Source organism: Sceloporus occidentalis, unplaced genomic scaffold, assembly GCF_023333645.1.
Source record: "Sceloporus occidentalis isolate IW3139 unplaced genomic scaffold, rSceOcc1.0.p SCAF_6, whole genome shotgun sequence".
NCBI classification, from domain to species: Eukaryota; Metazoa; Chordata; class Lepidosauria; order Squamata; family Phrynosomatidae; genus Sceloporus; species Sceloporus occidentalis.
Genome location: NW_028316986.1, coordinates 85,822,124 through 85,839,086, shown reverse-complemented (window position 1 = coordinate 85,839,086; position 16,963 = coordinate 85,822,124). Strand labels below are relative to the sequence as shown.

The 16,963-nt window shown below is 38.9% G+C and overlaps 1 protein-coding gene across 2 annotated transcripts; it reads right to left on the bottom strand.

Moving 5' to 3' along the window:
- Window positions 1–2,251: 2,251 nt before the first annotated feature.
- ADAT2 (adenosine deaminase tRNA specific 2) lies at window positions 2,252–16,951 on the bottom strand. 2 transcript variants are annotated; one of them, XR_016281603.1, is made up of 7 exons: window positions 16,833–16,951; window positions 12,777–12,881; window positions 8,174–8,324; window positions 6,971–7,077; window positions 5,206–5,278; window positions 4,945–5,124; window positions 2,252–2,731 (listed from the first exon to the last, which is right to left on the bottom strand). XR_016281603.1 is itself a non-coding variant. In XM_089528450.1 (6 exons), exons 1-6 carry the CDS (start codon window positions 16,941–16,943, stop codon window positions 5,063–5,065), a joined length of 609 nt encoding a protein of 202 aa, XP_089384576.1. In that variant the 5' UTR covers window positions 16,944–16,951; the 3' UTR covers window positions 2,252–5,062. The 2 variants fall into 2 exon arrangements, 1 of the variants encoding a protein (XP_089384576.1); XM_089528450.1 differs by having other exon boundaries at window positions 2,252–5,124.
- Window positions 16,952–16,963: the final 12 nt, after the last annotated feature.

The window sequence follows — 16,963 nt, the reverse complement described above, 5'->3', positions numbered from 1 at the left end:
TTTGAAAGAATGATGTATAGATGAAATTACAAATAGACTTATACTTGGACATTTGGGTCCTGCGCAGACTGGCCATTAAGGCCGGTTTGGGGGCAGAATTGGGGTATGGTGTCTACAACCCCGCCTCCAGGGCACCGTGATGCCACATGCTGCCCCACACAGCGTGTGGCGTCAGTGTTCCTTTGGCACTGGGTCCACATGATGCAGCACCAAAGGAACACCTTAAAGCCATGGTGTAACTCCTTTTTGTGACTCCTTTTTGCAACCTTAAAAGCCCAGATCAGGGCCACAGCATGTGGTTGCTACAGCCCCAATCCGGCAAAGCTGAAGGCGACTGCAGGCCACACCTTAGGGGCCATCTACATAGCCCCTTGGTTAGCTTTTATAGAAGCTTACGACTAATTTTTCCTCTTTTTGTGTTCCTGTTTTCCTGCTGGAACATTACTGTACATAAATGAGAACTCTTCTGAATGTAAAATAAATAAACAAATTGTAAGAAAAACTAAAATAAAAGATAACCACAAAACAAACATACCAATGGATGGGTGGCAGATTTGAAGTAGGAACTGCATTATCAAATGCTGGTTGAGCTGCATGCTAGTGGAAAGGAGCAGTGAGACAGAACCCTCCCCCCACGCTTTTTTTCCATTTTTTACTTTGATGATGTCCACCCCATTGCTTGCAAAGAGACAATTTATGTATGCCTGCTCTAGTCCTCATGTATATTTTCTTCAATTCTCAGGACATGTTGGGGAATAGGAAAACTACAGATTCAAAGCTTTCCCCAATCTGCCTGAACAACCAGCATTCTATCTTCTTTGTCTCTAGTGACATTAGAGTTCTGACTTTGAAAGGCAAAGACTGCAGGTGTTTGTGTGTCACTTCAGAGGGGGTTTATGAACTCTTTCATTGCAGTGCCAGATCTTTCTTCCTGTCATCTGAGATAGAGTTCTGAATTTCCCTTTGAACCCTGAAAGCCCACCATAGGGACCAGATGATTTCAGTCAAAGTGGCCAGAATAAATGCCAGTGTGCATCATGGCTATGGACAGTACTCATAAATATGCTCTTTTAAAAGCTGTGTTATTTGATATCAAGTTGACTTTGATTCATGGAATCCTGTGAATGTGAGACCTCCAAGAGGTCATCAACAGCCTTGCTCAGGTCTTGAAAACTCTGGGCCATTTGTATCTTTTGCTACTGCCTTCCACCTTACCACACAGTATCCTCATCTCATGATATGTCCAAAGTACAGGAGACTCAGTTTAGTCACATGGCTTCTAATGAAAGTTCAGATCTGATTTGCTCTAAGGCCCATTTCATTTGGATTTTTAGCAGTCCATGGTGTCCTACAACTCTTCTCCAGCACATTTCAAATGAATTTATTTTCTTCCTGACAACTTTGTTCACTGTACAGCTTTAACAACCATATATAGAAATCAGTAGAATTTTAAAAAGCTAACCTGATTAATAACATTACAATAATTGTTAAAGGAGAAGGAAAGCCCTCAAAGACAATGGTGCATATAATTAAATTTGCTGTTGCTGTTAATTGCCATCAAGTCAAGACTTTTCATGACCCTATGAATGAGACCTCTAAGACACACTTTCACTAACAGACCTGCTAAAGTCTTACAAAATCAAGAACATAGCTTCCTTGATCAAGTCTGCAATGTGTAATGTGGTCTTCCTCTTTTCCTGCTGACTTACCAGTTGTTGTCAAGCATTATTACCTTTTCTAATGAGTCACGTTGTTTCATGATATGTTCAAAGTACAACAGCCTCAGTTTTGTCATTTTGGCTTCCAGGAAAAACTCATTTTTGATTTTCTCTTGAACTCTCCAGAAACAAGCACATCATGTTTTATGACCCTCAGAGGATAGTGTAACCCGACAGGCAATTTTAAAAGCCATTAAATAAATAAATTTAATTAATAAATAGCAATTATTACACTTAAATATGTAATTGCTGTTTGCCTTGCCTTACTGACTCATGGTGACTCTAAGGTGAACTTATCACAGAGTTTTCTTGGCAAGATTTGTTCAGAGGTGCAGTTCTTAGATGGATAAGTCGACTCAGGTTTTTAGGTCAATTTTTTGAGCAAAATTTCTAGACTTATACATGAGTATATACAGTACTTTGTGGATACTGCCTGCTTCATCAGAAGTAAAGAACTGCACTGCAAGAATGTAAAGAAGTGCAACTACTACAATTAATTGAATATCTGTTTATCACACAAATGAATCCCCAAGTACTATATAAGACATAAACGGATATTTTTTGCCCAGAAGCCTGACAATTTGTGTCTAAATAAGCATGCTCTTTCTTTGAAATCAGTGGGATTTAACGCCAAGCTTAAAGAAGTAAGATGCTGATACTGCTGCTTTAAAATTACAAATTTGTAATTTGGCCTCTCTCATGCTCAGCATGAAACTATCAAACAACAAAAGAAGCCAAGCTTTGGAGACATTGTGTTACCATCAATAAGATATTATCATTTTAAAATATGCATAGATCTACATAGTAGAGGAATTAAATAGTAAACCAAATCTGGTTTGCACATGTCTCACCAAACTACTGAAATAACATGTCCACAATACAGAAATCCACAAGTCATAGCTTGATGACTTCCTAGCCTGTTTACTTGCTCAGCATGCAGAACCAGGAGGAATGAGTTCAGTGTTAATCTGCTGGAGTCTCTCATTATTGGAACAGCAAGGCCCTCTTCTGGACTGTAATCATAATATGTTCAAAGTACAATTCAACAAAGCAATGAAATGTCAGTTACAGTATAAATGTTTGTCTTTATCTTTGCCTTTCCTCCTTATCTATTCCCATCTAACTTCCCTTATTATTATAGTATATGTTTCAAATACTATAGTTTAGGAGATTAGGGCAATAGTATATTTTTAGTCTCCCCCAGATGACTGTGTACATATACAAGTAGAAAATATGAACATAATTTCAAAACAGTTGAGCTACAAATGTGTTCAGTCATAACCGTTTACTTAAGCCAACAAATATTATCTGCAGTATTGCTATAAATGAGCAAAGTTACAGAGGTGTTCCATTTGTAGTCCAATTAGTAGTCCAATGGAGCTAAATCCAATGCTAGTCCTACCTACCTAGCACTGGGACTTGTTAGTCAGATTTCTTTCAGTCAAGTGTAGGTAGGACTAATACTGGTGTTAGCCTATACTTTCAGTATTCAACAGCTAATGAATACAGATTGATTCTCCCTTATCTGAAATGCTTGGGACCAGAAATGTTTGGATTTTAGTTTTGTTTTGTTTTTCAAATTTTGGAATGTGTGTGTGTGTGTGTGTGTGTGTGTGTGTGAAATGAGATATCTTTGAGATGGAACCCAGGTCAAAACATTAAATTGATTTCTATTTTGTATATACCTTATGCACATAGCTTGAAGGTAATTTTATACACAATATTTTTAATAATTATGTGCATGAAATCAAGTTGATATATATTGTTTTCTTTTTGGAAACTGTGTTGGGTCCCAATTTGGAAGAAAGGCCACATATAAATAAGGATATAAAATACAATAAAAAATTGAATAGTCAGAAAACAAAGGTGTCACTATCTCAGCCATCCATGTGGACAATTTTGGATACTGGAATATTTTGTATTCCAGATAAGGGAGATTCAACCTATATTCTGATTTTTTAAGCAGCTTTCCATAACAAGCATAAAAAATAATAAGTCATTTCTGAAGTGTAATTTTTACTCCAAAAATCCCAAACCAAACTTAACTCGAAAAGAACAAGCATGACAGAAACTGATCACACATTATCATAAGCCAATGTATTAATTTAGATTCTAAAAAACTAAACACACACACATTCAATTTGGTCAACCATAAAATCTGAATTGAGCAAGAATAAACAAGCTGCAGTAAAGGTTTTCTGCTCATTTTGATGGGTTCCAGAGGCAAGGGACTGGAAAGTTAAAAACATGCGCTATAACATGATATCAACATGATAATATACTATGATACCAGCTAGAGAGTTTGTACTAGAACCATAGAATTGGAAGAGACCTCAAAGGCCATCCAGTCCAATCCCCTGGAGTGCAAGAATACACAGAAAATTCTTGGCTAAATGAACTGATCTGACATGATAGAGGGGTTTTCAAGACACTTATCAGTGTGGCAGCCTCTGCTCACATTGAACCCTGGTTTTCAGTACCATGTATGAAACTGGTGACCCCACTTCGGTTGGTGAGAGAACTTGGAGCATGTTGAATTTCAACACACTGCTGAAAGCAGAGCTGACTCAACTTTCCAAATGTACACAGAGTTCTTTGTATTGAATTGGACTGAACACAGCTATGTTTGTATATGGCATTGGTAGTTGGAAAGCAGGTGAAGTTACACCAGCAAAGCAAGGACTGTCAAAATAAATCATCCTTACTCTGATGAACTCCAAAATCAAGATTGCCAAAACAGTTCAGTATGAATGCTAATTACTGGAAGGACACTCTGGCACTATTTAAATGGGCGCTATGACGCGCCCCCGTCACGTGCGAGGGGCGGCGCTTTCAAATGCCCCTTGCCCCTCGCATGTGATGGGGCGTAAAAATGGCGGCGCCCTATACACATGGGCGCCAATTTGATGTGATGGACGCCTAGCGTCCGCATGTCTCGGCGCCTTCATGATGCCGCAAGTGCGCCATTGGTGCCTTGCTGAGTCATAATGGCGCTGCAGAAAGAAGCCGCTTTTTGCGGCTTCTTTTTGTTGTGCGAGGGAGCTGTGTGGTTTGTCCGCTGCGGCTCCTTCACGCAGCAAACTAGGGTGGCGGCAGACCGCCCTTTTGGGCGGTCTGTATCCCGCCTCTCTCACCTTTTTATTTCTTCCCTCTGCCCCTCCCCTAAATAAAAACTAGATTTTAAAAAAATAACAAAAATGTATTTACTATTTTGCATGAAACTTACAGATTATGATAACATACAGAGGAAGAGAAACACCTCGTTACACCTCTAAGTGGCCTTCAGGAATAGGTCAGTTTACTGCCCAGGGCTTTGAACAGTTCCATACTTGTCCAGCTTCCGTTTACTGCACTTCACTTACTTCATCACTTAGTGCATTCTTTTTTCGAACTTTTGATTTGGGTGCTATCACAAGGAAAGAAAACAAAGCTATTAACATTCAGTGATGCAGAAGGCAACATTAGTTTGTGTAGTGATGAGACTTACCATTTGGATTTTCCTGCCTGTAGAAAGTTTTCAACATTTCCACTGCTTCTTCAGATCGATAACCAACTTTGCACTGTAAAAATCAGAATATTTTGCTCATAAAAGTAAAAACAACAACACCCAATACTAATAATAATGCAATGTGTAAGTCCAAATTAATGAGATGCAGCTTGACATCATTTCTAAAAGCAGAGATAGTGGGGATCCTTCAAAACTCTGAAGGCAGTGCAGCCACAATTTGGGAGGGACAGAAATATGCCTGACAGTCAGGCCTCTGCAAGTGACAACAACCTCTATTGGAAATAAGGCTGTTTGACGTGAAGCAAGCACATGCTTCTTCCTTCCTCCATCCCATACACCTTACCCTAATCACAGTGAAAGCATGGAAACAAGGATTTTAAGAAATCCTTACAAATCAAAGTATCAGTGGTATAACAAAACCAAGGTTTATCAAATGAAGGCATGTGACATAGAGGAGGAGTTGTATCATGCAGATAGTTTATTCCTCTTCCAATCAACCGGGATTTGTTAGGCTGTGGTTGTTGAGTTTCCATCAGCCTATGCATTTCTGCCAAGAAGCTCATCTTCATGGATGAGTTTTTTTGCCATAGCTGCTAAGACTTCCTTGGCCCCAACATAACTGAATTGTGTTTCAACTTATTCCACCCACAAGTCATTCCCTTCCAACATTTTTCCTTTAAATGTGTGAATGTGTGTGACAGTGTGAGGCGCGCACACAAACACGCACACGCACACGCACACACACACACACACACAGAGAACAGGATGCTTTCAGCAAATGCACCAGTTTAAGAAGCATCCACCTACATATGGAAATGCTTTCTACACAGGCATCAACTGCAATTTCTTGAGAATGGAAATTAGGTTTCTTAAACACAAATGCTTCTTCTCCCACAGTTGCCACAATGTAAAGCTGAGGTATCGTCACTGTGCTAAGTACAGACATACTTTTTTTTTTAAAAAAAATGCTATTCCTTTTTTTCTTCTTCCTCCTCTTCCTCTCTTTTTACATTTGCATCTGTTCCCATAATTGTTTCCAACCATTTTGCTTTTTCTTCATCCAGATACCATATTATTCATTAAATATGTTTGATCTCACTCTTCCTTTTTGGGAGGAGGTTACATGCAATTTCTTGTGATCTTCCATTCATGCACAAATCAGATTTCCACCAGTATTCTCAAGGCTTAAACAATCAGCTGTTTCCGGATTCTTCTCAATTCTCTTTTTCAATTGTTTCACACCATAAATCAGGTATAGGAACTGTACAACCTTCCAATTATTGGTGGACTGAAAATCCCATCAGCCATCATAGCCAGTTGTGAGTAGTCATGGAAACTACAATAACACTTGGAAGACCACACAGTCCCCTGCCTTAAATTTAAAAGTATTATGCCATACTACTATACTATACTCATGCATTCTATTGCACAGGGTTGGGGAATATTATGGAAGAACACTCAAGCCAACAGTTTATATTTAGCAAAAGAGACAGCTGCTCTAAATCCTAGAACTATTTGTGAATGCACTCTCTCTCTACTTACTCTCAAAATATGGATTCAGACCTAATCTATCACCAGAGAAATACTCACACAACACTGTGAAGGATGAAGTTCAGTGCTAGTTGCAGAATTAAAATACTGGGAAGAATGTACTTGTCAACAAATTCCCTTCTAATTAAAAGGTACACGGTTTACTTCAATGTTTTAAAATAAATTACTAAAAGATGCTAACAAAAATTTTCACCTGAAATGGTTCCCCCATGTCCGCTAAGGTAGCAGAAGAGATGTCCAAAACTGAACCACAGCCTCCAAATCGTTCATTTTGGCAGCCATACACAACCAGTGGAATTTATATAAATGAGTTAAGGTATTAATTATATAGAACAGTATCCTGCTTTAATTGATTGTCTAGTTGTGCTGACATGTCTGCGATGTCAAATCTATTTCATCATCTCTTCTCTCACATACCACAAACTCCTGTGTTTTATGGACACTTTTATTAAGGAACCCTAATACCTCTAGACAAACCATTAAGGAATATCTAATACCTTTAGACAAACCATCTTTCACCCACTTCTGTTCCTCTAGCTCTGACCCAAGGCTCCCTTCCACCAAGGGTGTTTACTAACACTACTCCGCTTACCCCAAATCTTCTAACCCAGAGCTAAAAACAGAATAAGACATTATGGTATCTGAAGCAGAAAATCCAAGGAGATAAAGAAGAGGAAGAAGCAGCTAAACAAATCAAAATTTCTTGCTTTTTTATGACAACTTCCAAACCTACTACCTGAGGCAAGGCCCCTCACACTGCCTAACAGTACGATTTGTACTGCACAGTACCTATTGCTTACTTACCATCATCAACACCAAGGCTTACTACAAAGAAGTTCCTGTCCAGGGATTTTGAGACTGTTTGTACAGTGCACCCTTTGTTTACATGGGTAATCCGTTCCGGACTCCCCCGCGTAAAAGAAATAACGCATATGCTCGAGCCCCATCTAAATGAATGGGGCTTGTGCATGCGGTGGCACGGCAGTGTGGCGGAACACGCGTGCCACAGGCACAAGCTCCATTTGTCCCTATGGGATGCACTGCCCCTTCCTCCCCGAGCGTCTTTCAACATATGCTGAAAGCTGCATAAAGCGTGCTTGCGTATAACATGGGCGCACTGTATTTAAGTTACCAGCTGCTGGGAAAAAGGAGCAGAAGGAGGCTGTTACACGTTGACTAGCCTTCCCAAGCCATCACACTGACCACTGTGGGAATCGAACAGTGGCCTAGACGGGAGTTTGGTCAAATCTATTAGAGTTCTTCTTGAGTACATCATTTCTACACAAGGAAATCTCCAGAAAGATCTGTGAAGAAGAAAATGAGTTCCATTCTCTTGTTAGCAAGCTGATGCAAGGCACAGAAATAACATGCCACTGTATCATTTTGTGAAGGATACTCATCAGGCGAAGAGCAGCTGCACACATTATACAGGGCTCTACAGTGACGTACAACACTGTGTGCAAAAACACTTCCTCTAGCTCCTTCTTATGCTGATGACACCAATCTCTGGCTTGATCAATTGCCACCATTTCAGCATGGCGAGTAGCCTGTGAGGATACAGAAAAAGAATATCAGTGTTTATAAGACACAGCAGTGTATTGGTCTAAATGGAAGGCATACCCAAACAAAAAATTAGCTCTTTTTAGCAGGGAGACAAAAATGCAGAATTTCCTGAATCAAACAACAGACTGGATCAGATGACCTAGCAGGCCCCAACAGCTCAATAATTTAATGCTATCTGGCTCCTAAAAGTTTAATTCTGTTAATAGGTGAGATAAACTAAAGCAGTGGGCAGCCCTTCCACTTGTTTGTAATGTGGCACAGCTCAAATAAACACTATCATACCCCCACTGTTTGCAGCAGTGCCTGGCTGAAAAATACAGGCATTACAATGCCTGTTAAAAACACTAGTAACAGTGCCAGGGTAACTCAGACCTTTTATATTTTTGTTGTCAATCATTGTTTTCTTTTAAACTTTTAAACTTTACTATGAGTTTCCAAAATGACAGTGAGAAAAGTCCATTATGAAGAACTTTGATACCAAATGTTAGCCCCCACCATGCAAAAACTAACTGTAAGAGCCATAAAAATTTAGTCTAAAAATAGTAACACATAATCATTAAAACAGAAGAGTGTGGCATTTTGTTGATATTTTCTTGAAAGGTGTTTCCTTATCAACACCTGACATAAAGGGGGGAATTGAAAATTCATCTGATTCGCTTTATCCTCAATAAACAAGTGTTAAGTTAGTGAGCTCTTCCATTATCAACAAAATCTCAGAGACTGCAATTATAGGCAATGCAAAGATTCCTTCTGAAGCAAGGACAGAAAGGTCAGAGAAAAAAATGGCCTGTTAAAGAAATAAGTGTTCAGGCAAAATGATTTTCCTCCTTGTCAGATATCAAGTTCCTACTTTGGATCCAGCCTAATCTATGAATAAACATGAGGGATGAAATAAGACCTACTATTCCTATGAGTTTGAAGGGTAGCACTGGAGACTGTCTCTCTTTCAAGAGCTTCAGGCAAGTCCATGAATTACATCTGCAGTCATTTCCAATTAGGAACATCTGAAAATGTTTCTAGTTTGAACTGAATGGCAGTATTTTTCCATTAACCCTATCTAATACTTCTGATTCTATTTATTTGTATTATATTAATATGTACTTTAATACTCCAATATATACTTTTATTCACTTTTAAACTGACTAGGTTTCCAAGAGCAGCTTCCATGAAAGCTCATTTAATAAATAAATAAATAAATAAATAAATAAATAAATAAATGCAATATAATAAATATGAGAAAAAGCAGAGCAGGACAAAGCATGCAGTGATTTTTAAAAGGAACTAAAAACAAAAAACAAAAAGCCCAAGAAATATAAGTAGTACCAAAGAAAAATATACTCAGCACCAGACAGACTTTCTGGGGAGATCATTCCAGACCTGCCACAATCCCAGTTTATGACCTCACCTCCAATGACAGTCAGACTCAGAATCTGAGAATGTATTTGTAATACATAGACACATTTGTGTAGACTAGAAAGGCCAGTCAGAAAATACCCAGGTCCCAAGCTGTATAAGTACTTAAAGATTTAAAGCAGCAGTTTGAATTGTGGTTGGAAACAGATTGAAATCAATGTAACAGTGTCAGGACTGTGACCATTACACCCAGTCTTGGTTATTAAATGTAATGCTACATTCTGAACTTAGTGCAATATACGGAGTCTCCAAAAGCAGCCCCACACAAAAACCACTACACTTGCCAAATGGGAAATTACCAGGGAATAAATAACTTGGCTACCCCATCTATGTCCAAGGGGGATTATGAGTAGAACACCAGTCTAAAAATTTAAATAAACCCTTTAGTTATAAGATGGGAAACATGTTTTGGAGAGAGAGGGCTATCTGCATCCAAATATTTACAGCTTGCTTAGTTTTTTTTTTAAATGAACTCTGTCAGATTTACTTATTTCTATTTACTGTTCTTAGCCCTTTAGACAAATTTAAGACTCTTCAGAGCTTGGAACATTACCCAAAATAAGGAATTTGTTCCATTACCTGAGCTGTCTGTACCTTGGTGAATTCCATGTTAATGGCTTTACAGCTGTGGTTCTAAATAAAGACAGGATTCTCCTGCCCAAAGGGCAATCTGAGGTGCCTATGGGGCTCCCTAGAATAGTATTTGCACTATTGTTCTAGAGTTCTCTAAAGGTATAACTTAATAGAGCATCCTATGGGGAAATTATATTATTAGAGCTTCTGGGAAGATTTTTGGAGTGCTTTGGAGCATGTGCTACTTGGATTATGTTTTTTTTAAAGAAATAAATGGAGAAATAATAGACTTAATTAGAATTGAAAGGAAGTTATGCTTTTAAGAGAAATGAGCTGTCCACAATAAATAACATGGGAGATCCCATTCTGGCTGAGCGGAGAATGAATAGGAACGGTCAGAATTAGATACGGGTATGAACATCAGTATAATCTCAAAGTAAAGTAATTTTACTTGCAATACCTTACCTCCAAGCCCTGGGAACTACTTCATTAATGAGTATTTAATTGTAAATGAGTATATTAATAAATGTACTAATAAACACAAAGAACTGAAAATATATAATGGTTAACAAATTGATAGCAAAATATTTTTAATATTTAATAGATTCTGGTGTTAACTGCTGTTACAATAAATTTATTACAAATGAATAGGATTTACAATTAGCCTATAATTTGCCTTGCAAACAAATGTAAATTTCAACTAGATTTCCAAAGCATCATGCAAAGAAGGTGCTATAAAACATTTAATAAAGCTCACTCACTTTCCATTACCACAACTGAAGGACACCTGCATACACTTAAAGGGCCTTTCAGTTCTTGCTCCTCCTTTATAGGAACTTAGCATTTGGAACAGAAAGGTTGCTATTGCAACAATATTTTTTCCAGTCTCTTTGTAGTAGAGATTCACATGGAACCTATCTTTGTGAATGAAATTACCACTCACACCCAATTTTTCTGCCTCCCAAGCTGTGTGGATGATCTCCAAGGGTAGGAATGAAGATATATTTCACAAGAGTACCAAGAAAGAATCAATTCAAGATGTGTTTGTAAATCATTCTTATTGTTCTGGTTTCAGAAAACAGAATACATGCAGCAGATAACTCAGCAACTCTTAGTGCATCCTTAGTATATAATAAAAGCTTTTAGGTTTCTGCAAGCTATTGACAGGTAAATAAGGATCTAATTTGACTTATGAGTAATTTGTGGAATTAGGACACTGCAATCACTTCAGGTAGACTATATCCTTATCACAAAAGCTCAGCAGATTAAGGGAGAAAACTAAGAAAACAATCCTGAACAATACTTCAGCATCCATAAAGATTTAAAAAATTAGGTGCAATTCATGTTTATTCAGAAAAGTTTACAATCAGGATCATAAGAATTATTCAACATGATAGTTTTAGTAAGATCTTAGACCAAATATAATATTTCACTGGACTACTTCTCACATTTTGTGCTCAGGAAGGGACATTCAAGTAAAAAAAAACTTAAAACACAAAACCCATACATGCACCTAGTATCCATTTTTAATTCTATACACTGCAGCTTTTCTTAGTAAATTATATGAACTTCATGTTCTGAAAGAAAATCCTCAGACCTGATAATAAATATAAAATTAAAATATAGCATTCTGTGAAACCTTTCTATTCCAAAAAACATTCAGAAATTAATAGTCCTGGTTTAAGAACTACAGTCCTCCCTTCGTTCTCACGATTTTCAGACTCATGTCCCTCTCTTTTGTTAGAGGGATTAATATAAGGAGAATGAATGGGGCGCGTGCCCATGGGGTGCGCCTGCACACCTCATGTGCATGCCCTATATTCAAGCCAATAGGGCTTGAATACAAGTGAAACTCCATTTTCACGAGGGGGTCCAGAATGGATCCCCAGCAAAAAATGAGGGGTAACTGTATATTATATTACAGTAAATAAAAACATTAAAATAATTGTACCTGATAATTTTATTATATCTCACTGTCCTTTTTGTTTTAGTAATCTTTAAAAAATTAAGTTGAAATGTAATTCTATTGACTGATAAATTTACTATGTTCGTAGCTTTGAGTGTATAGTATTTATGCACAGAGGCATAGCAATAAGACCAAAAAGTCTTAACAATTAAAACAGGAAAGTGAATAGGTCCCATACAAGGTTTTCAGTTGTGGAACATGCCTTCCACTTTCCATCTCTGACATGAGTACAGTGCCAAGTGATCTTTAAATGCCGAGAGGTGCCTTCTCAGAACACAAGTATTTGCAATCCCTCCCTGCACTTCCAGAAGGCAAAGCATACAGAAATTCCAGATGCAGCAACTTAAGGGTGCATAAGGCATTCACACACTTTACAGTAGAATTAATGACAAGATTTTTATCAAATTAAGGATTTTTTTTTAAAAAAAATTATATAGATATAACCCAATGGCTTACATTACCTTAATTTAGTTGAACAACTTACGTTTTTAGTTTCATTCACTTCATTCTTTCCCTTCCCTATGACTTCATTATTGAAGACCATGAGGCAACCAACAGGTACTTCACCATTCTCTAAGGCTTCTTTGGCCTATCAAGCACACATACACAAAAGAATCAGTAAGAACACTATCAAGAAGAAAGTTTATTGTGTTAACTTTGTCACAGACTGCATGCTTAGAAATAAAGTAGATTTAATTACAGTTCCCCTCAAGGAATCTCCCATAAAGATTTAGGAGTATAAAATCACTTCTTTAACCAGCTTCAGAACGGAGTTGAAAACCATCCTGTTCAGAGAAGCCTTCCCAGGCATTGCATAATTGTCGCTTACTACTTGATGTTCTTTTGGTGCCTGTTTATCAAACCATTTCCTGTATTGCTATGTACTGTATATGCATTATCCTACTTGAGAGTATGTATTTTCCCTGGGAAATGATTAACCATCCATTATGAAGCCAAGCCCTCCCTCCAGTCCATCTGCCTTGGTCCAGGCCTTGGAGGTAGAGAGGAACTGCTGGACCTCTTACCCTTTCTCTCCACCACTCCCTTCTCCTTCTGTGTCATGTCTTTTTAGATTGTAAGCCCGAGGGCAGGGAACCGTCTAGCTAAAAAGATTGCATGTACAGGGCTGTGTAAATTTACAGTGCTTCATAAATAAAGGTTAATAATAAAATGTGACTCACAAAAATACAAAGAACAGTATACAGTCACCCCTGTTTTCGCGGACTTTGAATCCACGTCCCTCATCTGTTCACAGGCGGCAAACAGGGACAAAGTGGGGACACGCTGCCATTCAAGCCAATGGGGCTTGAATACCAGTGATTTTCTGTTTTCACGGGGAGGTCCAGAACAGATCCCCTTCAAAAACGGAAGGGCTAATGTACAGATATGTCTATGAGACACCCAAGTCTGATGAAACAGAGCTGACAAACAGCAAAATCTGGTAAGGATATATAGTCCAGAAAAAGAAAAGCAGGTCTGCCATCAGTACTTCTCAGAAGCCGGTTCCATCAGGCTTCATTTCTCCCCAAGAGTCATTCAACAGTCATTCCATCAAGCTCAGAAACCTCAAAATACTAAAAACTTGTTCTTTTCCCTTTCCTACTAGTTCACTTCTTCCTTTTAAGTCTTTTTTCAAATCTACGTCTGAGGAGGACAGTCCTTTTTCAATAAAAAAAGTGAGCTCCTCTGAAGACCCTTTTAAGCTTTGCAGTGGGCTATAGGATCAGCAACCCAAACAGAATTCAGATCCTACTAGCCTCTATTGTGGAGATTCAACATTTACTATTGTGAATTTATGGAATCAGTGTCTGACTTCAAATTACTGTAAGTTGCATACTGACATGTAACCTCTATGTGCAGAGAAAAAAAGGATCCACTTGATCACATCCACCTATCTACCTACTGATCGATCCACCTATCATCTTTAGTGTAACTAGATACAACATACTTTTTAAATGCTTACTGCCATATTTGGTATTCTTTTCTATATTTAGATGAGAAAATGAGGAAATAAGGGCATTCATTAAGTTCTTTTAGAAATATCTGTGATGCTGAAAGGAAAAAGGCTATGCAAAAGATACTTAATGAGTAACTGTTTGTGGGCTTCCAAATGGATTAAATGCCTGAGAGATGAATACAGGAAAATGTAGCTAGCAAGTTAGTGAGCAATATGATGGAAAGAGAACTATCATGGTATCCATAGTGAACAGCTTCTGGTTTCACTGAAAGAAATCCAGGTTCAAATTGCTCCAGTGCTTATGATGTGGCCTTGAGGAAGTCATCATCTCCCTGCCTGATTTATGCCATTTTAGGACAAAGTATCTTTATTCAATATAATCCTACCTAACTGGCTTTCAACTTTAAAAAACAACACTGCATCTATACTGCATAAATAATCGAGTTTGACACCACTTTGACATAGCTCCATCCTTTGGAATTCTGGGGATTGTAGTTTTTTGTGGCACCAGAGCTCTCTAATAGAGAAAGCTTGACATCCCACAAAACTACAGTTCCCAGAATTCCATAGCACGGAGCCTTGGCAGTTAAAGTGGTGTCAAACTGGATGATTTCTGCAGTGCAGATGCAGCTCAATGTATTAAACAGTGGGAGAGGGAGAGTACACAGTGGTTACTTACAAGAATAACCGGTTGAATTATATCTATTTCATAACTTCTTCTGACCTATCTATGTTCTCTTTACAGTGTTTAGGCTGAGCCATGGAAAGCAACTGGGATGTCACAAGATCTTCACTATTGTTGCTTAATGTATGTAAGCATAAGGTTAACATGAAACCCGAAGAAAAACTGGGTTTGTTGTTTCGTTCTAGGAAGGCTGGGTCTTTTTAAAACCTTACAAAGAGTTTTATATGTCTAAAAGGGATTTAGTAAAAGAAAGGCCGGCAATCAATATGCAGAAGATAGGTATTCAGTATACAAATGTCTGATTACATGGCTAGCATGCAATATTCAACTGTCCAGCTATTACTTTCTCAGTCCCAGCCTGTAAATCCTATGCTGGTCCATAAAAGCCAATATTGTACTTAAATTTTGAGCATTTACCTGCTTCCATCTCACCTCTGTTTCCCAAATAAGCTGTGTGTGTGTGTGTGTGTGCCTTCAAGTCACTTGTCAACTTATGAAGACCCCATTAATTTTTTGTACTGTTTTCTTAGGCAAGAAATACTCAGAGATGGTTTTGCCAGTTCCTTCCTCTGAAATATAGCCCACAGAACCTGGTATTAAGTTGGCAGTCGCCCATCTAAGTACTAACCAGGGCTGACCCTGCTTAGCGTCCAAGATCAGACAGGATCTGGTGCATTTAGGGTTTATGCCATCCTAAATCATAGTATGGAAAAGAGTATGCTATTAGATGTTCTGGCACAGTCTGACCGAAAGCTGTACTTCTGAGGAAAACACTGAAGTGTAATACCCACAGCCCACCACGTAGGAATAATTATTTGCACCCCAAAATTAGCTTTGCCCCACCCTCAAAAATGATATATCTATTATCACTGCAAGAATGAATCCATGAGCTGTCCTGTGGTCATGCACATCACAAATGTTTGTATCAAACAAGTTGGTGTCAAATGTAACTCCTTCCAACACCTTGTTCTTTCCTCATATTGAGATGCTTTTTTGTATCTACATGCATGTAGGGGGATGTCTGGTCACCCTGAGTGAGAAGGAATAACCCCCTCAGTTCACCTTGATCTGGAAACAGCCCCTTCAGCTAAGATTTTTCCCTTCATTTCTAAACAGGAAAATATGTTCTCTGTGTGTTTTTGAACAGCAAACTGTGAGCAAGTGTTGTTGGCATTTAACACACAATGCTCAGGGACATCAACTAGGTCTCAGGTTTTGGCCCAGAAAACTCAGATCCTAGGGGTGCATCTACACTGCAGAAACAATGCAGTTTGTTGTCGCTTTAACTGCCACAGCACCATGCTAGAGAGTCCTGGGCTTTGTCATTTTATGAGGCACCGGCCTTCTTTGGCAGAGAAGGCTAATGGATTTGTAAAACTACAGATCCCAGGGTTCCAGAGGATGGATGGTGCTGCAGCACTTAAAGGGGTGTCAAACTGCATTATGAAATGTAGATGCAACCTTGGACGATCCTGAACTGGCAGCCTTCTTCACTATTTCCAGGAGCCTTCTATCTGGGAGGAATGTCAGAAGGTCCTCCATTTTGAGCAGGGCTAAAAAGCATAGATTTACGTTTCTAGGGGTGTTCCAGGACACATCATCCATTTCAGCCTCCTGTCCTGGAGGAATTCCAAAAGGTCCTCCATTTTTAACATCACTAAGAATATAAATCCATGCTTCTTAGTTCTCAATTACATTGATATAAATACACATTTGTGTTTGCATCCATTGCTCCCCTTCCACCCATGTCCTCCATCTCAGCCTCCTTCTCTCCAGGGGAGGAAGCATGGCTCAGAAGCACTAGCCCACACTCCTCCTAGTGCCCAGAGCGTCTATTCGGCCCTGTCTGGCTGATTCTAGCTGATCCCTTTCCCCTCCTCTTCCAGGCAGCCGCCCACCATGGCTAGGGCTCGGTCCATCCAGGCCTCGGTCTCCGCCGGAGTCACCCCTCCTTCCTCCCTTGCAGTGGCTTCCTCCTCTGCTTTGGAAAGCGCCACCAACTCCGCCATGGCTGCCCGGAACGAGCGAT